The sequence below is a fragment of the Stenella coeruleoalba genome (genome assembly GCF_951394435.1).
Source record: "Stenella coeruleoalba genome assembly, chromosome: 7".
Classification (NCBI taxonomy): domain Eukaryota; kingdom Metazoa; phylum Chordata; class Mammalia; order Artiodactyla; family Delphinidae; genus Stenella; species Stenella coeruleoalba.
Window position 1 is genome coordinate 58,304,951 of NC_137153.1, and position 26,866 is coordinate 58,331,816.

The following is a 26,866-nucleotide window of genomic DNA, read 5'->3' on the forward strand; positions in this document are numbered from 1 at the left end:
GAATGGCCATCATCAAAAAATATACAAACAATAAATGCTGGAGAGGGTGTGGTGAAAAGGGAACCCTCCTGCACTGTTGGTGGGAATGTAAATTGACAGAGCCACTATGAAGAACAGTATGGAGGTTCCTTAAAAAACTAAAAATAGAATTACCATATGACCCAGCAATCCCACTACTGGGCGTATACCCTGAGAAAACCGTAATTCAAAAAGACACATGCAGGGCTTCCCTGGTGGCGCAGCGGTTGAGAGTCCACCTGCCGATGCAGGGGACACGGGTTCGTGCCCCGGTCCGGGAAGATCCCACGTGCCGCGGAGTGGCTGGGCCCATGAGCCATGGCCACTGAGCCTGCGTGTCCGGAGCCTGTGCTCCGCAACGGGAGAGGCCACAGCAGTGAGGGGCTCGCGTACCACAAAAAAACAAACAAACAAACAAAAAGAAAAACAAAGACACATGCACCTCAGTGTTCATTGCAGCACTATTTACAATAGCCAGGTCATGGAAGCAACCTAAATGACATCAACAGACAAATGGATAAAGAAGATGTGGTATAAGTATACAATGGAATATTTCTCCGCCATAAAAATGGAACAAAATTGGGTCATTTGCGGAGACGTGGATGGACCTAGAGACTGTCATACAGAGTGAAGTAAGTCAGAAAGAGAAAAACAAATATTGTATATTAACGCATATATGTGGAATCTAGAAAAATGGCAAAGATGAACCGGTTTGCAAAGCAGAAATAGAGACACAGATGCAGAGAACAAACGTACGGACACCAAGGGGGTAAAGTGGGTGGTGGGGAGGCATGATGGTGGTGGATGAATTGGGAGATTGGGATTGACATGTGTATACTAATATGTATAAAACAGATAACGAATAAGAACCTGCTGTATAAAAAATAAATAAAATTCAAAAGAAAATGAAAACGGAAAAAAAATTTTAAGTGAACGACAAAATAAATAAATAAATAAAAATAAAGTAAAATAAGATGCGGTTTCCTTTTTTAATTAGACTTGCCAAGATAAGCATGAGTGGATCAAATAAAGAAGATATATACTGAATCAAGTATGGGAAAAATATACAGCTTTCTGGTTTCTAAGCATCTTATCTTGAGAACAAGTGACCTATTATTAAATTCAATACACAAAAAAGTACACGCTATCTTTGTTATTCCTCATTGGGCAGGGATGACACTTAACCATATAAATTATGTTGACAATATTTTGTACTGGAAAAAAATATGGTTCTGTTAACTACCCATAATTTCTGTTCTCAATCGAATCCAACATAGAGGACATATTATATCTCACAGACAATAGTTTGCTATAGGGTCTACAACTACAACTCTAGTCCTTCAACAATGTTAGGAGGTATGACAAATTTCAACCCCACATGAATTAAAATGATGGTTCACATAGAAACCCCCACGAATGGAATAAGCTGGATCAAAGGATATCTACACTAAAACAGACAATATTTTACCAAAGTTTCTTAACCTTTATTTCTAAAATAAGGGAAATAGGGGCTTCCCTGGTAGCGCAGTGGTTGAGAGTCCGCCTGCCGATGCAGGGGACACAGGTTCGTGCCCCGGTCCGGGAAGATCCCACATGCCGCGGAGCGGCTGGGCCCGTGAGCCATGGCCGCTGAGCCTGCGCGTCCGGAGCCTGTGCTCCGCGACGGGAGAGGCCACGGCAGTGAGAGGCCCGCGTACCGCAAAAAATAATAATAATAAAATAAAATAAAATAAGGGAAATACAATTTTAGTATTTAATTGATCCACATATTCTAGGATGTTTTAACCAGAAACCCATCTACTTCCAAACTTAAATAAAAGACAATCCATAATACGCCAGAGTGCACACAGGCCCATTTGTGTGTGTGTGTGTGTTTGCATGATCACGTGTATGTGTACCTAACAAGCAAGTTCTGTGTGGTTCTCCAAAGTTGTAACTGACTTGCCATGGGTACTGAAAGAAAACACTTGTAAGTAAAAGACTGAGCATTCCATTTTAAAGCTCTTTGTGGAAGTAGCATACCTGTGCCCTCTTCTGTACCTCCACGAGGAGTTCGGAGTACTGCAGCTCCAGTTCCTTCTTTTGCTTGTGCCAGCAGCTCTCCTGGGCTTTGATCTGCTCTGCCACTTTGTTAAAGGTGTCTTCCTGGGTTTGCTGAAGCTCTCTCATCGTATCAGACTTGTTTTTACAGATATACTCTAGATGATTTATCTAAATGGGGAAATGCAACAAATAAGATAGGCTCACAAACAAGTCCTTTGTATCATCTCCCCCAAAAGCTATTCCAGAATTTTCTACTACATTTTATTCCTTAAGATCATATAAAAATTTTAAGTTAAAATGAAAAATAAATTAAGAAACAGGAATTAGTAGAACAAAATTATATTTTAGCAGAAAATGTGTGAATTGCATGTATAGATGACATCTATTCTTTTTCTCTAATAAAGTTACTTATTCTATAATCAATTTTACTGAGAAAATTGAGAAGAATATTTTAACCTCTAGAAGCAAAGCTCAAACTGTTCAGATACCTCAATGGGAAAGAAGTATTTAAATGAGATTTACAAATCTACAAACATTTTACATATAACAAAGAAGAATGTTCCGACCATTTTTTATTTCACATTCAAAACACTGGAGAGAAAATCCTCATCATCTAATGTGTATGACAATTAATGATGTTTGAAACTAGGAAAAACTATTGAAACACAATACCATCTCAGAGGATTAAAACATGTACTCATTTTCATTATCAGTACTTTTCAAATCCGTTATACACAGAGTCACAATCAAGAACAGCATCTCCACTTCTCACAATTTATTCCCTCATTTCCTCAATCCTACTTCTCAGTGCCTATGATTGTTCGCCAATCGGACCAAGACAAAATGCTCTTACTCTAAAACTGGACCGAGATGCTGATTACTTCAACAGAAGTAATGAAAAAAAAAACTTAGGGAACAGTTTTTCTCTCTGTGTCCCTTAAGAGCAAATGTCACTGCAACTAAGATCTGGAAACTAGATCACATAAATATAGTTCTGACTAGTTCAATAGACCTGGGATAAGAATCAATACCTTAAATGGAGGAATACATTGGACTGCTAAGCCACTTTCATTTTCAATAACCAAAACGAGGTTTTAAAATTTTTTTTTGGAAAGACTGAATTCCTAGGTTTGTGAATGATAAAGGCACCATAATAGTCTACTGTTTTCTCCTACAATATATCCTTCTTACATTCTAAAGCACTGAATGGGTTTTGCAATATACAGTTTGTTATATTACAAGAAATATCATAAACATAAGTTTTAAATTTTAAGTGCTTTTAAAGTAACACCTCATTATTTCCTGAGCAAAGAATTTTAAGATCATGTTTTGAATAACCGTATCTTGTTTCTATTTTATGCTAACATAAAGTGTTGGTTTATTAATGTAAATGACTAAGTTCTTTGAATTGCTTCATCAGTAAGATTAATTTATTTTCTTTTAATTAGGTCCCTGTGGCTAACACTGGCTAGCAGTATTAGCATGTCCTGAACAGAAAGTGGAGCTCAGAGACTTCATACAGACTTCAGTCACATTTACATGCCCATAGCAATGGCATCAAACTGAGTTGTAGACAAGCCATAATTAATGGTATTGAATTATTAACACCCAAATTCTTTTTGAAATAAGATGAATGTCAGCCCCTCTTAATGATACTGTGATGTGGACAAATGTCACTGAATTTAATAGAGGTATCTGGTGCCTGAGGACAGTTACCTTCTCATTAGCCCTGTTGAGGTCTACGATCAGGGCATCAACATTCTCCTGCAAAACTGCACAAAGCTCAGACCAAGAGAATTTATCCAGCATGCCTTCTGGTTGTTTTATGAGCACAGAGCCTGCTATCAAGTGCTGATACAAGGTATGAAGGAAGGTTAGCTTCTCCTACAAGAAAAAAAGAAATTAAATCCAGTATATAAACACTGTAAGAAGTAAAACACATAAGATACATGGTGAAGAATTTATTTCAAAAATCCTGGAAAGAAATGAAGATACTCAAGTATCAGAATATTGCCATTTTGGTGACTTTTTTTACATTCAAAATTAAGCATCAGGCAGAAACTTGAAATTGCTTACATTTATTTTCAAAACCGAAATCTCAAGTCTGGAAGCCAGAAGACCCGGGTTCTGACACCAGCTCTGCTACTGCTAAGGACGTGATCTGAGTAAGTGTCTGTTCAGACCTCACCTTCCCCAGCTGTAACATGAGGTATCTGGACTAGTTGTTTCTAAGCCCTTCTAACTGGAACTTAGTATGGTAATTCTATAATTTCATATTTACATTTACCAAAAAAGATGTTATTTAAGTCAAAAAACCAATATAAAGAGAAGAGCGTTACCCAGCTCTGTTGAAGAGAAAGTTATACCAATATCTGTACTTTACATGGACACAAGTATTCAGCTTTCCTCCTCCTCCAGAGATTCCAGTTTACTTACCACTTACAGGAAATCTATCCCAAGCCCCCTAGGCAAGGCAGACAGTGATATGAAAGAGATGGAAGATGGGCTCATTTTTCTTCCCCACTTAGAAGTTCATACCGTATTTGGCACACTGGGCATTTGTAGGTGTTTAAATATTACAAAGTTAACAGCCCAAAAAATGGACATAGCTGCCCAAGATATACTTCCAAAACTGTCTATTTAAAAATATGTTTAAAAAAATCCTTTAAAATTATATTGCCATTGTCATAGTTAAACCATCCATTGTTTAATGGCCTAGAAACTCTATACTGCAAATTCAGTAAAAAGCTGATCCCATCTTGAACACACAAGGAGAGTTTACTTACTAAAATGCTAAATGGCTCTCTTTATAAGGCATTTCATCTATAAAGTCAAAGAATGGAACTCAAGACAAGGTAATTGTGAGGCTGCAAAATGAGTATTTTATGTAGATAAAATAAGTTCCCTCAAGATTTTTTAACAGATCAGCAGGAAAACTTTTAAAAGAAGAAAATTTAAGAGGAAAAAATAGGAATTCTAATCTTCCAGATAAGAAAAACTGAATGTAGTATATGTAAAGGTTTTATAGTTAGAAATTGTGGTGAAAGTTTTCCAATATATATAAAATTGTGCATCTTTAATTCTCCCTGTATGTCACCTTAGTTTTTTTCCCAAATATAACAATTTAAAAACCCAAAAATTTGAATATGTAGTTATATCCACAAACTTGAGTTAGGATATCAGAAGAGTCTTCACAAATATGCTATGTCTTTTTCTTTTTTATGCAATTAAAGATGTCTTTTGTATTTTCAACCAAGTTGAGATGTCTAAAAATCTTATTAAATATAACTAACCAAACAGAATATTCAGGCACTAAAAATCGTTCCTCTCCACATTTTGCCAAGTGATCGAGTTCTTCCGAAAGGGTAATTCATTGTGTTGCCATCATGTCCTTTTCGCTTGGGCTGTGATGAACCGTGCATGATAATCATCCATTTGGCGTGAAAAGAGAATCTCAAGATCCAAAATCAATTCACACATGTTGAACCCAACCACAATGCTGTAGACATGCTGACTTTACAATACAGTCAGGCTTCTAGTTTCCTTTACTTTAATCATTATCTGATGTGTAGAACAATTCCAGCCCCTTCATGTGGACACAATTTAAATCCCAGACTGTAAGAAGAGTGGAAAGAATGTTTCCTTTTTACTCTCTTGGCATTCATGTTCGTATTTGTTGGAGTAATGAACTCAATATGCAGGACGACTCAGATAAACTAGTTCCACACTAGCTAGACTAGCTCTACCTCCCATGGGTAAAAAAAAATATAAGATAACAATTCTACTCACACAGGCTCATACAGTTATATAAAAGTTTGTCATAATATTTTAAGAAGCCATTAATAAATTAACACAGATCGGTAACTCTCAAGGGCATCCAAATAAACTTTTAACTTTGTGGGACTTGTATTTTTCTAAATTTTGTTTAATATCCTACAATTATAAAGAGTAAGGTGACTGTCTATTAAAGTAGATATTATTCCTGTTTTGCAAATAAGGAAACAAAGATGTGGAGAGACCAAGCTATATGGCTTGTCCATATTCACAGTTTGTAAATAAAAGTACCTCTATCCATGTCAATTCTTTCTGATTACAAAAAAGATTCTTTCCACCATGGCAGCCTACTAAACTACTGAAATAAAAAATAATTTTGTCATTGGCAAACAGGACTGTTAGGAGCATAGCTACTTGGGATAGGATGTTCTAATAGCGAAAATTACTTGTACAAATGATGAAAGGGTTCAACTACTTTATTTCTCTTGCAAAATAGGATCAGACAAGAGTAATGGAATGACTGATTTTGCAGCTGGCATGAACATTTCAAAATAGCTCAGAAGAATTTTTTGAATTAAATCAAATAAGAATAAAAACAGACACTTGACAGATGTAAACTTCTAAAACTGAGATTAGTGCAAGGCCTTTCCTGACAGTCATCTTGTCTCAGGTAATACCTCGGTATCCGTATGGAAAGTCTGGGAAAGCTTCTGCAGCTCACTTTCAGATTGGGCTGCTCGCGCCTTTTCTTTCTCCCAACAGTGCAGCACATTTTGTAGTTCCACTTTTAAAGTGCTTATTTGAGCCTCTCTGTCTGCACATTTAGTGCGTAAATGACTTAACTCTTTATTGACATCAGCCAATTTATCCTGAAGGTACTGTTGGAGACACCAAATAAAGAGACTGTATCAAGATGATAACATTTAAATATAAAATGTTAATTACTTACTCCAAAAAGCTCTTTTAGAGTTTTCCTTTCAACTCATTATAAGAATATAACTTGGTAGCCCAAAAAATTTTTCAAACTTGTAAATTACATTTTAAAAATAAATCTCTTACATTTACTATAAGAACATTTACTTCCCAATGACATTCCAAATACCAATAGAAATCTCAAATATGTGACATAAAATTCTGCTGAACTATTTACTCCTTACCCTTAACAAATTCTACTCAAGTATGTCCATGACAAATGACATGAACCAACACCAAAAAATCCCAACTCTGAACGTTGGACTAGTACAATTTTGCAAAGATGTAGTACATAAGACCAGCACAGAAAATAAAATAAACTGTTGCCCTAGACCTTAGCCAGGTGTGGTCACAGCCCACTATTAGGCATGATGTACTAAAAACAATGGCTCCACCCCAAAATGATGAAAACTGACCCCAAATACTGATGTGCTATGTAAAATATGCTGAATGTGTATCTAAGGCTGGATATCAAATCTGAAATCATTTTTTGAATCTATGGTATTATAATTAAATCTGGGAAACGAATTTTTCCTTTAACCAAAACAATTTCCAATCAAGTTTTATTTTTTTAATGAAAAACATTCTTCTTACTTTGACCAACAACAAAAAAAGTTTTTAATTGTATCTAAACATACTTAATCAAATACAGGAAGATACATTTTCAGATATCTCTACTTAAAAATATTCCCTAAAAAAAAAAATTCCCTAAATAATTATATTTGTTTCTTAATAAAAAAGGAAAAAGTTATTCTAAATCACAATACCTTTATATTTTTAGCATGAGACTCTACCTTCTGTTTGGTAGACTCAAGTTCATTAGATGTCTTTTCCTTAGCATGATTCATGTTGCTTAGCTGATGAAAGAAAATGTAAGTAAACTTTTAAAATATTTTTCAACGGTGGGTAACTCAAAAGCTAATCTTTAAATGTTTTTTATGCAATTACTTAAATACAAATTTTTTATAGTAATTCAGAGACTTAAAAAATTATTTCTTTTGCTTAACTATGTAATTTCTGTCCCAAGTTCACATGGCTAAAAAGAAAAGAAAGCATTCAAGCTTAAAATGTCGGTAATGTTATTGTGTTTTTACTAGATATCTGGATAAAGGATTTCATTCTTGCTGTAAACAAATATAACTTTATTCTTAAAATCCTACTGGACCAAAATGCCAGAAGCAATGGTATCTATACAGAAAGAAAAAAGGACAGACCAGAAGACTGTTCTTTCTACATCACGAGAATATTCACTGGTCTCTCAGTCCATATGACAACTTCAGGGTCGGTCACATGCTGTCCTACTGGGAAGGCTTGTGGCAGGTCATCAGTTGGTCCTGCTCCGCTTGTGATTTATTTTCTTTGACAGTTCATTCTTCTTTCTGTCAGACTGCTCTTTTTGCTTTCTTTGCAGCCACCCCTTGGTCTCCCCACTGCTGTCTCTGGCACTGGTTCACAACAAAGCGCATTACTAAGCCAAAGCCTGCTGAGTCGACTTTTCAACTGTGCTGAGGATCATGTGACATTCATCCTCCCAAATAACAATTCGCTGTGGGTAATATGTTCCTAGTTACCCTGCAGCTTCCAGACCTAGGCCTCAGAAGAGTTTCATAAACTACTAACAATACAGGCTGTCTTGTCTCACTGAGAGTTAGCAATGTTTGCTCTTTATAGAAATTTAATTATTTCAGTGGTCACTTTCTTTTATGCCTTTTGAACAATTACAATTACTGAGGGCATTAAGAAGACTCACTTTTCCTTCTTTATTCACCTTAGCAAACTAAAGTAAAATATGCCTCTTCTTATGGGCAATATAAGGGTTTCAAGGCCTTTGTATTACATAAAAGAAACAGATAAACAGAGGGATAAACACTAAATTCCATGCTATGTGGATTGTCTTTGGTTGGAACAATTGTTTGTTGCTTTGCTAACTAATTGTGTTTAATGTAGTTACTTCATATTCTCTAATTTAACAAGATGTAACTAAATAAACTCTTCAATTTTTAAAGCACAAATTCATAAAACATTTTAATACCCAAGAAAATTATCAACCCACAAGTTAAACAATACAAAAGAGAAGATAAATAAAAGCATGAGCTTTTTCAATCAGGAAACTAAAAACCTCCAAGCTACATCAAATAGATATTTGTTTTTAAAACCTTCTAATGCTTTACTCCCTTTAGAGAATGCACACTAATTTCTTTTTTATTGACTTCTACAATTTGTAGAACTCCTAAGCCAAAATACTGGCAAACCCTGAATTTCCAGTACCTATTCCAAATTTCATAAAAACACATTAACATTTAAATATAACATATATTAAGCTCTTTTGTTAAATTAAAATAGATAAATTATGAAGACCAAGAAGTGACAGTCTTTATAACTTTGAAAATAGTAGTGTGACAGAAGAGAGACTGAGACCCGACTTTAGGCCACACTTAAAGAAAGAACAGTGACAGACAACTTGTTATTTTTTGTATCTGTGAAGCTGTCAAATCAACATTCCCAATACTTTTGACCTCTGTAACAACCAAGTAATACGTACTGCTGCAGGCCGAAGGCTATGTGTGTGGAGCCAAACAGTGCAAGTGTTACCTCATTAGATGCATCTTCCAGCTTGTTCTGGTAATCTGTCAAGGTACGCCTCAAACTCTCAAGGACAACAGAGAAGCTGGGAGGTTTATCTTTATCCCTGTGGATGCCTAGAGAAAAATACAGGATGAAAATATACCGTTAAAGTCGCAAAGAGACAAAAGCTAAGCAAATAGTAACAGAGATATTACAATTAGATATAACTGAAAAGACATCATGATATACCGAGTAGAATCTTATTCTCCTAAGTATACTGCTGTATAGCCTAGTATTAATAGCTTTTCTAAACAAGTGATCAAATTAAGTTCATAATATATCAAGTCCAAATTTATGGCTACTTTGTACCTTACTATGCCCACCTTGTAGTTAGTAGTAAAGCTCTTTTTTTTTTTTCCTATTTCCAAGGTAACTAAAGTATTTGTACACACCTGTTATCCAACAATTAAATAAACAGTCTATACTAAACACTGTTTGGAGGAGTTACATACATTTACTTTGGTCCTTGTGTTTCTGATCAGTCAGGCCTATTTTTCTTAAACAATTTCTGAACACAAGAGCACATAATTTTCTGTTATGCTTGGAAATAATGTTCTTCAATCCTTAAAATTCTCAAGTTACAATTTGAAATAAATAATAAAAATACTATTATCTACATAGGCCACATCATGTTTCAATTAAAACCCTTAAAACTGATACTCATTGTAAAAATATGAGTATTTCCATATTATGCCCTCAAACCATTTTAATTTAGGGAGGCCATAAGTTAGGTGAGCTAATCAAGATCACATGGTCAAATGCAGTTTATTTTTAAATTTTTTTTAAAGATTTATTATTTATTTATTTATTTTATTCATTTTTGGCTGCATCGGGTCTTAGTTGCAGCATGCAGGATATTTGTTAAGGAACGCGGGCTCTTCATGGTGGTGTATGGGCTTCTCTCTAGTTGTGGCGTGTGGGTTTTCTCTTCTCTAGTTGTGGCGCACAGGCTCCAGGGCACGTGGGCTCTGTAGTTTGCAGCATTAGGGCTCTAGTTGAGGCGTGCGAGCTCAGTAGTTGTGCACACGGGCTTAGCTGCCCCTCAGCATGTGGGATCTTAGTTGCCTGACCAGGGATCAAACCCCGGTCCCCTGCACTGTAAAGTGGATTCTTTACCACTGGACCACCAGGGAAGTCCCTCAAATGTAGTTTAAAACAGTAATCCAAAATAATCAAAAGTTTAGTTTCAAAAACCACTTTGAACTGATTGCTTATTGTACTACTCATTAACTGTTAAAAATTAAATAGCAAATTTTAAAACATACTTACTAAAATTACTTTTATTTTCCTATATTTTCTCCCTATCATATTTTACAATCTAAATATTAATATCGATAAGAAGCATTCGCAATACCTTTTTTATTATTCATTGATTCATCCATTCAACTAATTTAATGCATTTAATGCATTCCTACTATGTATTAATCCTAGGCATTAGGCACATGGAGGTAGATAAGAATGGTGTAGTCTCTATTCTCATAGAATTTACAGTCTAAAAAGAGGAGGTAAGATTGTAAACAAATAATTACATAAGATCATTCATCCATTCTTCAAGTACTCAGTTGCTGGAACTTTGGGGAGAGGAGGGACAAAGGCAGTAATACAAGAAAGAAAGAATGAATAAAGGGGAAAAAAATGTTTGGTTAATAACAGAACAACTTTATTCATATCAGAGTATTAGTGATAATTATTATTTTAATTTTGGACAAAATGTTATTAATAAACTTATTACATTCACCAAAGTATAATTTAAACACTATCTTAAGTATGGATACACCTTAGATTTTCTTAGACAGAAGAATAATAATTAACTTAAAAATCAAAAGTAGGGCTTCCCTGGTGGCTCAGTGGTTAAGAGTCCGCCTCCCGACGCAAGGGACGCAGGTTCGTGCCCCGGTCCGGGAAGATCCCACATGCCGCGGAGCGGCTAGGCCCATGAGCCATGGCCGCTGAGCCTGCGTGTCTGGAGCCTGCGCTCCGCAACGGGAGAGGCCACAACAGTGAGAGGCCCGCGTACCGCAAAAAAAAAAAAAAAAAAAAAACCAAAAGTAATATGGAAACAACATATACCCCAGTTGGGGTGGGGGGGGCGGGAAAGCCAGCGCTCTCAGCCGTGAAAATGAAGAAGACAACACTCTTTGTAATGACTGTGAGTTGGAGAGAGAACTCATTAAAATTTTTATTAAAGGTCTTACCAAATATATTTTTAAAATATTGCTCTCTTGCACAAGATAAAAAAAGTATAATGTATAATTCTTTTCTTCTGCTACTACACAAGTAGGTCATGAATAAATCATTCGAGGACACCCAGGAAATCTTAGCTTATACAATAAGGGAGAAAACTTGCTCTTAGAAATCCAGAAGAATAAAATCATCATAATATGGGTGTTGAGGAATAAGGAGACAAAATGCCCTCTCCTTACTGACTCATGCACATCTTATATTCTACATAAAAAAGTTTCTTTGCCTGAAAATGCTTTTACAAGAAAGTTCAGCTGAAGTACAAAGTATGCCTTATGTCCCACCCACATTCATTATAAAAAGAAATACTTACTGGTCCCTTAACATGAAGAAAATATTTACAAATAAAAAGAAAGGGTCGCTCAGGACCCAGGAGCTTACTGACTAAAATTTTATTTAACCTAATAATATCCTAATCACTGTACTACTGCCCGCAAAACAATAAACTATTAAAGCTATCCTATCAGTGGATGATCTAAAACCTCACAGTAAAGATTAAATAAAATAAAATAAAATTTTAACAGTAGTCATAAATAGCTTTTCAAATGTTAAAGTCCAAATGAAGAACAGAATGTGTCAGGCATGTGTCATTTATACTTCAATTACGCCAACTCAAAAATCTTCTGAGTTTCTCTGTCCCTGTCCCTATACACGTGTGTCTCTACACATGGGTGCCAGCCTACACTTTCACATCACTGCTGCCTGTCTCAGTCTCTTTCTCACTTTTAAGTATGTTTCGACAAGATATACCTTGGCAAATCTTTTCTTTGAATTAGTAGCCCATAGGAGGGAGTGAGGAAGAGGAACAGGTCCCAAACCTTCTATTTAAATGTTCCCTTTTGGGGGCTTCCCTGGTGGCGCAGTGGTTGAGAGTCCGCCGATGCAGGGGACACGGGTTTGTGCCCCGGTCCAGGAAGATCCCGCATGCCGCGCAGCGGCTGGGCCCATGAGCCACGGCCGCTGAGCCTGCGCGTCCGGAGCCTGTGCTCCGCAACGGGTGAGGCCACAGCAGTGAGAGGCCCGCGTACCGCAAAAAAATAAAAATAAAATAAATAAATAAATAAATGTTCCCTTTTGGACAATCTGAAAACCTAAATACTTTTAAATGACTCAAATAAACCACTGTTTTTCAAGACGGTGTTATCACCTCAGTAACCCCACAGTTCCACAGGAGAAACAGTAGGCTGTAATGAATGAGGTGAGTCTATTTCCTCCACCTTGTCAACCATTCTCTTATCTACTTCAGTATCCTGCAAGACCTCAATTATTATGAAATAATAGAGACTATAAAACAAAAGACTGAGCTTTTTTAAAAAAAAGATCTCTGTTGTAGAACATGCGTAGTCACGTTCATCCTCAGAACAAATAGGAAAAAAAGAAAAGAAAAACCCTGTTGTTTAATGCTGATTTTTAATCATGTAATAAAAGACAGAAAATGACATTCAAATGGGTTTTTCACCTGAGAAAATCTAAATATTTAATACATTGATGACTAAGAAAATTCTTTTTTCATTCTAAAAGCACTGAATATAAACATTTTGTTGGCAGTTATACTTTTGAAATTCAGACTACATTCCATATATTAACTTGTCTTATTCACTGAGATCATAAACAACCATATTCATTATCTTGCAAACACTGGTACCCATTCTAGAGTTTTTAAGGAAAATGACTCATAACTTCTCTAACATATGGACAGTATTTATCATGTAAATCCTGCTCACCCACCTACTCTGTCCCCAGGAAGAGTCCAAAAAACCTTTCCTTTACCAAGGTTTGAGAAATGTAATGGTTGGGGGGAGCCTCAGAATCGTTGATGAGCTCTGTATGGCTTGGTAGTAAGCATCTAGGCCAGGTAGCTGGAAAGCCATGGGTAACAGTGGGAAATGGTGCCACAAAGCTGGGTTCCCTGAATTCAGTGGGGATGCTGGAATCTCAAGTGACAGGCCAAGTGGTAGCACTTAATTTTCAGAGACAAAATGTACATGGTTACCATAATGGGCAGTGGATTCAAAGCAATAAACAAAATGGTTTTACCCACAGAGACCGCTGGCTTTGGCTAACTGATCATGGTGTTCCTAGGACTAAAATAGGCACTCTACTTGAATGTTACCCGATCTGTATAAGCAGAAAAGCTCTGGGTCTAATTACCAGAACTAGGAGTTAAATCAACACAAAAGACAGTCTTGGCCCTCAACCAATTCTCAGTCTTGAGCTAGTTCACAGACCCAGTGTCCCTAGAATAAAGAGGATGGATCCTCTTTAGGAATCCTAACATACTGCCAAAAGCTTATACTGTATGTAAATCTTTCTCCTAGCCTTCCTCAAAGAAACATGCAACCATTTACCCGGGTGACCACGTACTGAGGAAGGGGAGTTACTCACATATACCATGGATAACTGGACACTGGATCAGAACTGACACTAATTTCTGGAGACGTAATATGCTATTGTGGTTCACTAGTTAGGTAGGAGCTTACAGAGGTCAGTTTTGGCTAAAGTCTATCTCCACTGGGCCCAGTAGGTACCTGAACCCACATAGTTATTCCCCCAGTTTGGAATGCATTGTTATAAAAGACAAATGCAGAAACTGGCACAATGCCCATAGCAGTTACCTGACCCATGGAGTGAGGGATTTACAGAGGAAAACAAAACAGAAAAAAAGCAATTGGAAGTCACCAAAACTTTTACCTACCAAAATAGTAAATCAAAAATAAGGCCACATTCCTGGAGAGACTGAAGAGATTAGCCCCTCTGTTAAAGAGTATAAAGGGGTGGAGATTCCAACCACATCAGCATTTAACTCATCTGTCCGGCTAGTGCAGCATACAGATGGGTCTTAAGGAATGATAGTGAATTACTGTAAGCATGATCACATGGGACTCCAACTGCAGCTGCAGTTAAAGATGTAGTTTCATTGTTGGAGCAAATCGATACATTTCCTGGCAATTGGAAGGAAGCTATTTCTTCTATCCTTTTAATAAAAATCACCAAAACAGTTAGTTTCTGCTTGCAGGGCCAGCAATCTACCTCCATGGCCCTACCTCAGAGCTACATCAACTCTAGCATAATCCAGTCTGTAGAAATTCTGATCAACTCCTCATTCTGGAAGACATCCCGTATTCCACTTAGTTCTCTACCAAGTTGATGATATCATTCTGACTGCTTGAGTTTAAGCAGGCCAAGTTTGGCAGATCCTTACAGGTGAATGATAGTGTAAACTTTCAGGATTTTGGAACAAAGGAAGCCATCCTCTACAGATAACTATTCTCTTGAAAATCAGCTTTCAACTGGCTACTAGTCCTTAGCAGATACTGCATTCATGCCCACCAATTTGGCACGTGACCTGTGATGCCCATCACAAAATGTCTGATCCACCAGCCCATGAACTTGGGCATGCACGATATCACTCTATCATCAAGTGAAAGTGGTATATACAAAACTGGATTCAAACAAGTCCTGAAGGTACAAGCAAGTTGCATGAATAAGTAATCCAGATTCCCACGGGCCCTATTCTTGTTACATTGCCTCTTCCCTCTTAACCTACACCCTGGACCCATGGAAAAGTTCCCTAAAACCAGTTGACTAATGGGGGGAAGGGGGCGGAATGGGCTTGTTATATAGATGTTTCTGTATGATGTGCTGCTACTACTCAAAAGTTGACAGTTGTGGCATGACAGCCTTACTCAAGGGTGGCCTTGAAGGACAGTGGTGAAGCAAAACTCCTCCCAGTATGCAGTAATGGACCCAACTATCATTTTGTCTGGAATGAGAGATGACCAAAGGTACAAATATACACTAATTTGGAGGTAGTACCTAACAGTTTGGCTAATGGTCAGGCACTCGAAAAGAACATTATTGGAAAACTGGTAACAAGGTGGTCTGGGCAAGAGTGTGTGGACAGACCTCTCCAGATGGTCACTGTGCCCAGATCAACTTAAGTAGAGGAGGATCTTAACAATCAGGAGGACAAGATGAAGTATTCTGTGGATGTCAGCTAGCATATTTTCCCAGCCACCTTTGTCCTTGCTCATCTTTGTTGCCCCTACAACACAGGAGTCATGGCAGCAAGAATAGAGGTGATGCATGGGCTCAGCAACATGGACTTCCATTCGCCAAGGCTGATAGGATTACAACTCCTGTTAAGTGCCAAATCCACCAATAGCAAAGACAAACACTGAATCCATGATATGACACTAGCGGCACTGCCAGTCACCTTGTGGCAAGTTGATTATACTAAGTCATTTCCATCATGGAATAATCAATGCTCATTCTTACTAAGGTAGACACTCTAGAAAGACATTTTCCTTCCCTGACCATAATATTTCTGCTGAACTGTCATCCATGAATTTACAAAATGTCTTATTCACCATTATGTATTCCACGTAGCATTGCTTCTGACCAAGGAACTCATTTCATAGCAAATGAAGTATGGAAATTGGCTCATTTTCATAGAATTCACTGGTCTTACTATGTCTCCCAACACTCTGAAGTAGCTGGCATACAAAATAGTATAATGGCCTTTTGAAGATTCATAGCACTGGCTGGATGGCAACATTTTGTGGGACAAGGATAATATCCTCCAAGATACAGTTTGTGCTCTGAGTCAGCAATCGATATATGGCATGTTTCTCCCATAGCCAGGAATCACAGGTCCAGGAATCAAATGTTGGAAATGGGAGTGGCTCGTATTACACCTAATGATCCACCAGTGAAATGTCTGCTTCCCATCCCAGGAATTGTGGGCTCTATTGGTCTAAGTCTTAATTCCCAAGGAAGAAATGCTTCCACCATGGGACACAGCAATGGTTCCATTAAAAATGGAAGCTGACACTGTCACCTGGTCATTTCTGAGCTCTTCATGCCAGGAAACCAAAGAGCAAAGAAGGTTCTTCTATACCAAGACAATTGGTCTTGCTTACCAAGGGAAAATTGGTGGTAAGAAAGAGTATATCTAGAATGCAGGACATCCCACAGGACTCCCACTTGAGTACACTCAAGTTCTGTGATAAAAGTTGATGGAACAATCCCACTTCTGGGTGTATATCCAAAAGAACTGAAAGCAGGGTCTAGAAGAGATATTTGTATATCCACGTTGACAGAAGCACTATTCACTATAGCCAAGAGGTGGAAGCAACCCAAAGGTCCATCAGCAGATGAATGAATAAACAAAATGTGATAAATACACACAATGGAGTATTATTTGCCTTAAAAAGGAAGGAATTCCTGTCATATGCCATGTCATGGATTAAACTTGAGGACATTATACTAAGCAAAATAAGCCAATCACAAAAAGATAATATATGATTCCATTATATGAAGTACCTAAAGTAGTCAAATTCATAGAAACAGAAAGTAGAACGGTGGTTATGAGGGGTTTGTAGGAAGGAGAAAAAGGGGTGGTTAATTTTATGTGTAAACTTGACTGGGCTAGGGGCCCAGATATTCAGTTAAACATTATTTCTGGGTGTGTCTATGAGGCTATTTCTGGATGAGGCTGACATGTGAATCAGTAGACTGAGTAAAGCAGACTGCCCTCCCCAACGTGGGTAGGCCTCATCTAACCCACTGAAGGCCCAAATAGAACAAAAGGCTAAGTAAGAAAGGATTCTTTCTCTCTGCCTGACTATCTTCAATTGGGACATCAGTCTTCTCCTGCCTTTGGACTCAGCCTCAGACTGGAACTTACACCAGGGTCTCCTGTTTCTCAGGCCTTCAGAGTCAGACTGCCTCTCCTGACTCCTGATTTCTCAGCCACCTTAATTGTGTCATTAGTTAATGATCTCATTAGAAATGCTGAGCCCTCTTAGTGCAGTCACTTCTTTGGATTTCACAAACCAAAGCTATGAGCATGATGAATTAGGACACGTTTGGTTTGTAAACCTCAGTGAATTGGGAGGTGAGGGAAGCAAGAGAGAAGAAACTGGCAAGTGACACCAAAGGAGACCTGTGTGCTGCAGGCATCCTCAACTTCTCCGTAAACCATGAACCTCTAATTAAAAGGTACCAGCCACGGGGTTCACAAGGACAATTAAAATTCTCAAGAAGATGCTAGATCTAGGCAATAATCCTTTACTAAGGCTAGGAAGGAGGAGAGAGGAGAGGAAAAGTACCATTTGTTGTCCCGATTTTCCTAAGAACAGTCCCTGAAACTGCCCAATTCCTGGGTGATATGCACATACCTAAAGGCATCAAATGCTGTTGCTATTATTTCCTAGGGTCCTTCAGCCTCTCCAGTAGAAAGAAAAAGAATACATCTGGAGTATTACAAATGATTTCCTCAAGGAAGGAAAGGTTGAAGAGGGTTGGAGGGGCTCTGTCTCAGTCAACACAAAAGTCAAGCACCCTAAGGAGGATCCAAGATTGAGTCAGAAGAAAAACTTTCTTTCATGAACCTAATGAAGGAAAAGTCACATTCTATATGTTTGCTAACATCCTCAGGCAGAGGTAAAACTATAATAGAAGAAACACTTGAGGCAGAAAGACTACATGGGTTCAAAGTGGGAAAGGATTTCTCCCCATACACACTCTAAGAATTTCTATCAAAAGAAATATGAGCAGCTGTAGTGTGTCAATTTTAGTGGAAAGTAGAATGCAGAAATAGGAAATAAATGTCCCTAGTTGAGTAAATTGAGGCTACCTTGTCTAATAATAGTAGGCAATCAAGGTGACATTTCTATAACCCATGAAAGACTGTACATCTTTTCCAATGAAGATGGAAAGTCAATCTTCCTGGTGACTCCTTATGGATTACTACCCAAAGGGCTGCTAAAATTTTGAAAGAGATTCCATGACTACCTTTATAGCCTCAAAAACTATAATTTAAAATAGAACTTCAACCTATCAATTCATTCATGCTTTTTTATTCATTCATATTCAATAAATATTTGAGTGCCTCCTTTGTGCCAAGTACTCTTCTACCTGCTTAAAATCCTTTAGTAAATAAAAGAGACAAAGATCCTTGCCCTCATGGAGCTTGGATATTGTGATGGTTAATTTTATGTGCCAACTTGACTGGGCTAAAGATATGCCCAGATAGCTAGTAAAACATTATTTCTGGGTGTGTCTGTGAGAGTGTTTCTGGAACAGATAGCATTTGAATCAGTAGACTAAGTAAAGAAGATCTGCCCTCACCAATGTGGGAGGGCAATATCCATCCATTGGCCTCCCTTATCCACCCCCTACTCCTATCCCCTCCTCCTCTCACCCCAATAGAACAAAAAGGCAGAAGGGAAAATACTCTTTTTTTAAGCTGGGATTTTCATCTTCTCCAGCCCTCAGACATCCTGCTCCTGGTTCTTGAGCCTTTAGATTCTAGAACTTATGCCAGTGGCCCCCAGTTTCTTGGGCTTTTGGACTCAGACTGAATTATATCACTGGCTTTCCTGGTTCTTCAGCTTGCAGAGGACAGATCATGAGATTTCTTAGCCTCCATAACCATGTACAACAACTCCTCTTGTGTGTATCTATATATATCTTATTGGTTCTGTTTCTCTGGAGAACCCTGACAACGCTGATATAATAATAAATGCACCACATAGTCTGTTAGAAATGTTGGACACCAATAAGTGCCATGGGATAAAACGTAGAGCAGAAAAGGGAGAGAGGTAGGGAGGCAAGCAGCATGGGACTGGGTAGTGGGTAAGCTTCACGGAGAAGGTGAGATTTGAGCATAGATTCAAGGAAGATAAGAAAGAGAGCTATGCTGATATATCTAGGTGAGGAACTTTTCAGGTAAAAGCAATGGCCAACACAAAGGCCCCCAAGGCAGGAGCTTGCTTGGTATGGTCAAGAAACAGCCAGAGGACAGAGTGGCCCAAACAGGGAGAGGGATGGGTAGAGTAGTAGGAGGTGAGGACAAAGAAGTGATAAAAATAGGGGTAGACCATGTAGGGTCTTGCAAGCCATTGCCTGCACTTCAGTTTCTAGTATTAGCAAAGCGCAGAGCCCAGTGAGCTTTACAGCAAAGGAATGACATGCTGTAATTTAGGCTTTCAAATGCTCATTCTGATGGCTTTAGAGAAAGACAGAAGGGGAACAAGGTGGAAGCAGAAGAGAGGGAGGAGGTGTTGGAGGCACTAGGAAACAAGGTGTAAACTGTCACACTGATTTCTGGTGTAAAGATCAAGTTAAATCCTCTAAGTAAATAAATTCCTGAATGTCTTAGACTAACTGAAACTTCGCCTTATCTGCTACATGAAGACAAACTGATGAGTTACTCTTGCTTCAGAAAGATTTCTTCATGTAGAAGACCACAAAATCTGAAGACAGGAAATAGAACACCTGGCAACTGCTGTCAACTCTGGACTAAAATTCATTCAGAAAATTAGCTTTCATTCCTACCATCTTAAAGAGCAAGTCAAAAAAAAAAAAAAGAAAAATTTGTAACCATCCCTCTAAATTTCTACCATGGATTATTTTTCCTGAAATGGAGGGCGGGGGGCGGTAGGTAGAGTATATATTGAACTGAAAGGTATGAAGAGGTAATAAAAGGGGGTAAGGTACTATGGCCTACTTGCCATAACTACAAAACAGAGGATCTCTCTGGAAAACCCTTTCCAAGATAACAAAATTAATTGTGTAACAAATTCTAAAGCTGTGCTACCATCACATAGTAAGAATATTTCTATTTGAAATAGATTTTTTCTTAAAGACATATATACTATGCGATATATACATGTTTATATAAATAATCTCACACACACACACACACACACACACACACACCCTTGAATTATCCTAAGATAAGTTTTTTAATTACTTCATTTCAGAGGAACAAATTATTTGGTCACCTCTGTGTAGCTGAAGCCAGGTCTGATGCAGTAAGGCAATCTCAATTGTTCAGGCACTTCCATAAAATGTTGAGCAATAAGCTTTATTAACTACATCCCTCTTTGTTAAGTAACAAAAACCCAACCTGAGGTGGTATGAGCAGAAAGGGAGTCCATTATAGTTATACAGGGCTATTTCACGGAAGCCAAGAGCAAAAATAAAATCAAGTCTGAAGCAGGTATGTGACTGAGTCAGGGTATCAGCAGGAAGAAATGGCATACTCAGAAGAATTCACTGGAAGAAAATTTAATGAAGATATTTACGGAAATGTGAACAGGTTAAGAGAACCAAAAAGATACGATGAGGCACCAAGAACCAGCAAGACTGGAAAACCAGTACCATGGCTTAGGGGGGTCAACTGGAAGGAACATTGTTACCATAGTCCAACACAAGCCACAGCTACGGGAAGAGGACTCAACTTGACAGAAGCTGTAGCTGCCAAAAAGGAAACCACTGCCAGGAATGCACTGGAGCAGAGGGAGCAGGGGAAATAAACACCCTGACTTTCTCTGCTTTCCTTTCTTCCTCCACCCTCTTAATCTCCTGCTGGTGCACCCACTGTCCAAATCCAACCCCAAAGCCAGAGGGCAAAGGAGCCCAGATCATGCAGTCCACAGAGGTCAGCCTCTACAAGGCAAAACAGAGACCTTAGGAGAATGATTCTAGGGCAAGTAAAAAGTGAATAACCAGCACAATATGGAAACAAAGACCACTATAACAGTACAAAAATCACTAATTCAGCACACAGTCCCTTTCCCAGGAACACTTTCTCTGTAATATATAGGATGTGCATATATATATGGGAAACTAGGACATTCAAAAAGGATTGTTACTAGGACTTCCCTGGCAGTCCAATGGTTAAGACTCTGCACTTCCACTGCAGATAATTCTTTTTCTATAGGTTTAGTAATAACTAATGAGTTGCTTTATTATCAACTAATTTTAAACCTCAAAGGAGACATGACCTCATTATTCTTAGCTTTTCTAATTCAGCTCTGAATATTGAAGCATTAAGATATGCTATGATAATAATTTAACAACTTTTAAAGATCCTAAAACCATTAAACAATGATAAATCTCAATAATAAAACAATACCACTGCAAAAGAAAATTTTATACTCCAAAGCTTTATTTAGCAAATACAATTAAAAAGTGGATATCTATATTTTTATGTCACTTGTATACACCTTGATTTTTCCACAGTAACAAACCATGAAACACTAATGCTTTTAGAAAATGTTTAAATAAAAACAAAGTTAAAAATAGATAATAGCAAATCACACTAAATTTCTAATGGTTCACCAACAGAAATCTGCAGATCCATAATGTGAAAATAGGCCTTGTTCATATCTTTCTGCTTTTTTGAGGACAACAAACTTTCCTGAACTTAAGTGTTTCCTAAAGAACTCATTTGCCAAATATCTGTTTGATTCCTTTAGAAAAACAGAGTCTTCAAGCTATTTTAAGGTGTAAGGAATTTAATTTTATATGCTTTTTTGAAAAATATAACTGAGTTAGAAAGCAACTAAATAATTTGAGGTTGACAGTATGGCAAAAGAAAACAGGTAGAAAAGTGGAAGTATTTAAGTCAAAGCTACTATAGCACACATAATGGCATACACACAAAAAAATTAAGGAAGTAGAAATCATGGAATGGACGGAACTCATTAGCCAACTAATGCTTTTCCTAGTTCCCAAAATATGCCTAACCAATATACAATCTTTACAGTTCTTTATCATATTAAGTGGGCTAATACTAAAACCAAAACATTTTACCTAAGCACTTTTATCTGGAGAGTATGTATACGGTAGTAGGGAATCAAGGAGAAAACCAGCCTAGAAAGCAATAGTGTAGAATATGCACTGCGTTACAGCCTGTGTCCTACATAACCTTTTGAATGCATGACCTTTAAGTTGCTGAAGGTTGCTCAGAATTTGGCTCAGTTTGATGGAAACATCTGTTCCCCTTGCAGGTATACTGTAAGGACTTTTTTCTCAGTTGGATTCAGAACACAGCAAGTGAGCCCTTGTCTGTCCAATCATACAGACACCAACACTTGTAAATCAAGTTCTGGGAGGACAACAGCAGGTCCACAGTCCGTCACCCTTTCTTAGCCAGCTAGGCCAACTGACTGCTGTGAGAACTGCTCTTATCATGTCATCAAATCAAAACATGTTGAGATGAGGGACTATAAGAGGCATCTGCAGAATTCCCAAAATGCAGTGACTTTGGAACATTGACAGATGCATCTGTCATTTCATACCTTCAACTAACCTGATGTCCACTGGCCAGACACAGAAAAGCTGTCCAAGATTGATTCCAACTCTTTCACGTTATTTTCACATGTCTCTACCAGAAAAGCCTGGTGCTTCTTAGCCTTTTAATTAAGAAAAAAATTACACATAATAAGGTCACGCATTATAAGAGTTGCAGATTTTTTATGTGAACACATATAGCACAATTAAGTATAAACAAGCTAATAATTACTCCATTCAAATCTATTATTAATAAACTTCTTTCTGTCGTAATCATACCTTTTACTTGGCTTAATGCAACACTGTGTAAGGTCTCAATAACAGTTTAATGAGGTCTTAGTGCCTGGCACTATTCTCAGTATTTTAACATAATAATTCTTTTTATCCTCACAATGAATCTATGAGGGAAGGGCTATCATTATCCCAATTTTACAGATAAGGAAACAGAGACACAGAGAAATTAAGGAAAACTTTAAAAGATCACGCTTGCAGTCACGTAGCAAATTGCCAGATGGTGTTCAAAAGTGAATGCAGTATGAGCAGTTAGAAGGAACTGCAGCAGTTTACCCAAGAGGTGATGGCAGCTTAGATTAGGGTTTTAGCAGAGCAAAAGGGGTGCGGGGTGTATGCACTGAAGGATGTTGGGGGGGGTGTATACTTAGAAGGTGGAATGGCCAACCTTGGTAGCGCTGCACCGGGTTAGATGACATTGACTGGATTGGATTGGATTGGACTGGATTAGATGAGATTGGAGAAGTGCTCAGATAAAATGAGGAGTCAAGACTGACCCCACTTTTTTGGGAGAGGACGATGCTGAGATGGGGGCGGTGGCAGCCGAAGCAGATGGTACTGTCTTTGTGGGCAACCTTGAAACGAAAGTGACAGAGGAGCAGCTTTTCCAGCTTTTCTACCAGGCTGGGCCAGTAATAAAAGTGAAAATTCCAAAAGATAAGGATGGTAAACCAAAGCAGTTTGCATTTGTGAATTTCAAACATGAAGTATCTGTTCCTTATGCCATAAATCTGCTTAATGGAATCAAACTTTTTGGAAGGCCCATCAAACTTCAGTTTAGATCAGGAAGTAGCCTTGCCTCACAGGAGGTCAGTTTGTCATATCCCCAGCATCATGTTGGAAGTTCAAGCCCTACTTCCACATCTCCTAGCAGGTATGAAAGGACAGTGGATAACATGACTCCATCAGCACCGATAATTCAAAGGTCTTTTTCTTCTTCAGAAAATTTTCAGAGACAAGCAGTGATGAACAGTATTTTGAGACAGATGTCATATGGAGGGAAATTTGGTTCTCCACATCTGGATCAATCAGGATTTTCCCCATCAGTTCAGTCACATAATCATACTTTTAACCAGTCTTCAACCTCCCAGTGGCGCCAAGATACACCATTATCATGGCAAAAAGTCAGAGAGAATTCTCATCCCTACATAGTGGATAGACATTATTGCCATGAACAGCTTTACACTGATCACGGGTCCAACCACCATTACAGAGGAAACAGAGATGATTTCTATGAAGAGAGAAATCACGATGGCTGGAGCCATGACTATGATAACAGAAGAGACAGTGGTAGAGATGGAAAATGGCGCTCATCTTGACACTAACAAGTGTTAAAGGGATGTTTTCATAGGGTCTTTATAGGCCCTTTTTGTTAAGTTGTTTCTGGGAATGTTTTCTTAAAAAAAACTCTATAGAGCAGCTTTACAAGTTGCCACATTTCTTTATAAAATTTTTTAAACCTAACTGCAGTCCAATACAGAAATGAGAAGAACTGTGGTTCTCGTTTTATTACATTAATAACCTTTCACCTCAGGGTTTTAAGAAGAGGAAAGGGTTTTATGCAAAAGAAAGTGCTACAATTCCTAATCATTTTAGACAATTGAGGAACGGATGTATTATACTGATAAGTTGTATTATGAAGCAAATATTTTAATTATCTGTTATCCTTTTGTATTGCAAGAAGTTTCTTGTTAGGGAATCAGATTTTTGGTGTATATAATGGAAAACATTCAAATTGACAGCCTGAAATGACTCAGTATTTTGTTACTAAATGAGAAAATGTAAATTCAGTGATGCATTTTACTAACATTTGAGAAAACCTTTTGGTCAAGTTTGGGGATAAATCATATTATTTAACTTCTTAGAGAACTTAAGTGTAAATTCTGTGACATGATTTTGAGTTTTATCGTAAGTGAGCATACAGGTATACATCTACATACACTTGCTATTTCATTATAAAATTTTAGAATTTGCTCATTAAATCATGTTCGATGTATGACTGAAGTCACTCAGGAAGTTAAATATCTCTAAATGTATTTTTTTACAGTAAAAATACAGTGTTAATGTAAATCTTTTTCTGGAAGAACAACAATGTAAATGCATAGTCAGATAAAATGGTAAAGTGTTTTATCGAAAGTATTCTTTTTTGGGAAAAAAAGGTTCACGAAACCTTTAAGTGCTGCCTCTATCACTCAAATTTCTAAAATTATGACATTTTCAAAGCACCCAGGACAAGTGTACAAGGACACATTTTATTATGGAGACTGTACAGGTTGCTTTTTGTTTTCGTTTGAACATTTGAAAGAATTTAGTCTAAAACACTTTGATTTAAAAATTTTTAAATCTTGTTTAACAAAACTTTTATGTATCAGATGCCGTTTCCCTTTCATTGTAGATCTTGTTTATAAAAATTCATCCTGGGCTTCCCTGGTGGCTCAGTGGTTAAGAATCCGCCTGCCAGGACCTCGGAAAAAGAGTGGAGGCAAAAATCGAGATGTACGAAATGTTTAACAAAGACCTAGAAGGATTAAAGAACAAACAAACAGAGATGAACAATACAATAACTGAAATGAAAACTACACTAGAAGGAATCAATAGAAGAACAACTGAGGCAGAAGAATGGATAAGTGACCTGGAAGACAGAATGGTGGGATTCACTGCTGCAGAACAGAATAAAGAAAAAAGAATGAAAAGAAATGAGGACAGTTTAAGAGACTTCTGGGACAACATTAAACGCAACAACATTTGCATTATAAGGGTCCCAGAAGGAGAAAAGAGAGAGAAAGGACCAGAGAAAATATTTGAAGAGATTATAGTCAAAAACTTCTCTAACATGGGAAAGGAAATAGCAACCCAAGTCTAGGAAGTGCAGCAAGTCCCATACAGGATAAACCCAAGGAGAAACATGCTGAGACACATAGTAATCAAATTGGCAAAAAGTAAGATGAAGAAAAATTATTGAAAGCAGCAAGGGAAAAATGGAAAATAACATACAAGGGAACTCCCATAAGGTTAACAGCTGATTTCTCAGCAGAAACTCTACAAGCCAGAAGGGAGTGTCATGATATGCTTAAAGTGATGAAAGGGAATAACTTACAACCAAGATTACTCTACCCGGCAAGGATCTCATTCAGATTCGATGGAGAAATCAAAGGCTTTACAGACAAGCAAAAGCTAAGAGAATTCAGCACCTCCAAACCAGCTCTACAACAAATGCTAAAGGAACTTCTCTAAGTGGGAAACACAAGAGAAGAAAAGGATCTACAAAAACAAACCCAAAACAATTAAGAAAATGGTAATAGGAACATACATATCGATAATTACCTTAAACATGAATGGATTCACTGCTCCAACCAAAAGACACAGGCTTGCTGAATGGATACAAAAACAAGAACCATATATATGCTGTCTACAAGAGACCACTTCAGACCTAGGGACTTATACAGACTGAAAGTGAGGGGATGGAAAAAGATATTCCATGCAAATGGAAATCAAAAGAAAGCTGGAGTAGCTATACTCATATCAGATAAAATAGATTTAAAATAAAGAATGTTACAAGAGACAAGGAAGGACACTACATAATGATGAAGGGATCAATCCAAGAAGAAGATATAACAATTATAAATATATATATATATGCACCCAACATAGCAGCACCTCAAAACATAAGGCAACTGCTAACAGCTATAAAAGAGGAAATCAACAGTAAAACAATAATAGTGGGGGACTTTAACACCTCACTTACACCAATGGACAGATCATCCAAAATGGAAATAAACAAGGAAACAGAAGCTTTAAATCACACAACAGAACA

The 26,866-nt window shown here is 37.6% G+C and overlaps 2 protein-coding genes across 8 annotated transcripts in view; one reads left to right on the forward strand and one right to left on the reverse strand.

Annotated features, from left to right (window-relative positions):
* The window catches only part of CCDC171 (coiled-coil domain containing 171), a 358,505-nt gene that overhangs the window by 217,849 nt on the left and 113,790 nt on the right, over positions 1-26,866 (reverse strand). For 6 of the 7 annotated variants that reach the window (XM_079927995.1, XM_079927997.1, XM_079927993.1 and 3 more), the window contains 6 exons: positions 22,781-22,883; positions 9,400-9,506; positions 7,575-7,664; positions 6,513-6,713; positions 3,778-3,945; positions 2,041-2,229 (listed from right to left, as the gene is read on the reverse strand). In XM_079927995.1, coding sequence (XP_079784121.1) covers positions 2,041-2,229; positions 3,778-3,945; positions 6,513-6,713; positions 7,575-7,664; positions 9,400-9,506; positions 22,781-22,883 — 858 coding nt within the window. Of the gene's footprint in view, positions 1-2,040; positions 2,230-3,777; positions 3,946-6,512; positions 6,714-7,574; positions 7,665-9,399; positions 9,507-22,769; positions 22,884-26,866 lie in introns of those variants that run through there. The other variant, XM_079927999.1, reaches the window with a different exon arrangement.
* On the forward strand, positions 23,479-24,371 carry LOC307189333 (RNA-binding protein 7-like; the record flags this gene model as incomplete). Its single annotated transcript, XM_079927338.1, has 1 exon — positions 23,479-24,371. Exon 1 carries the CDS (start codon positions 23,580-23,582, stop codon positions 24,369-24,371), a length of 792 nt encoding a protein of 263 aa, XP_079783464.1. The 5' UTR covers positions 23,479-23,579.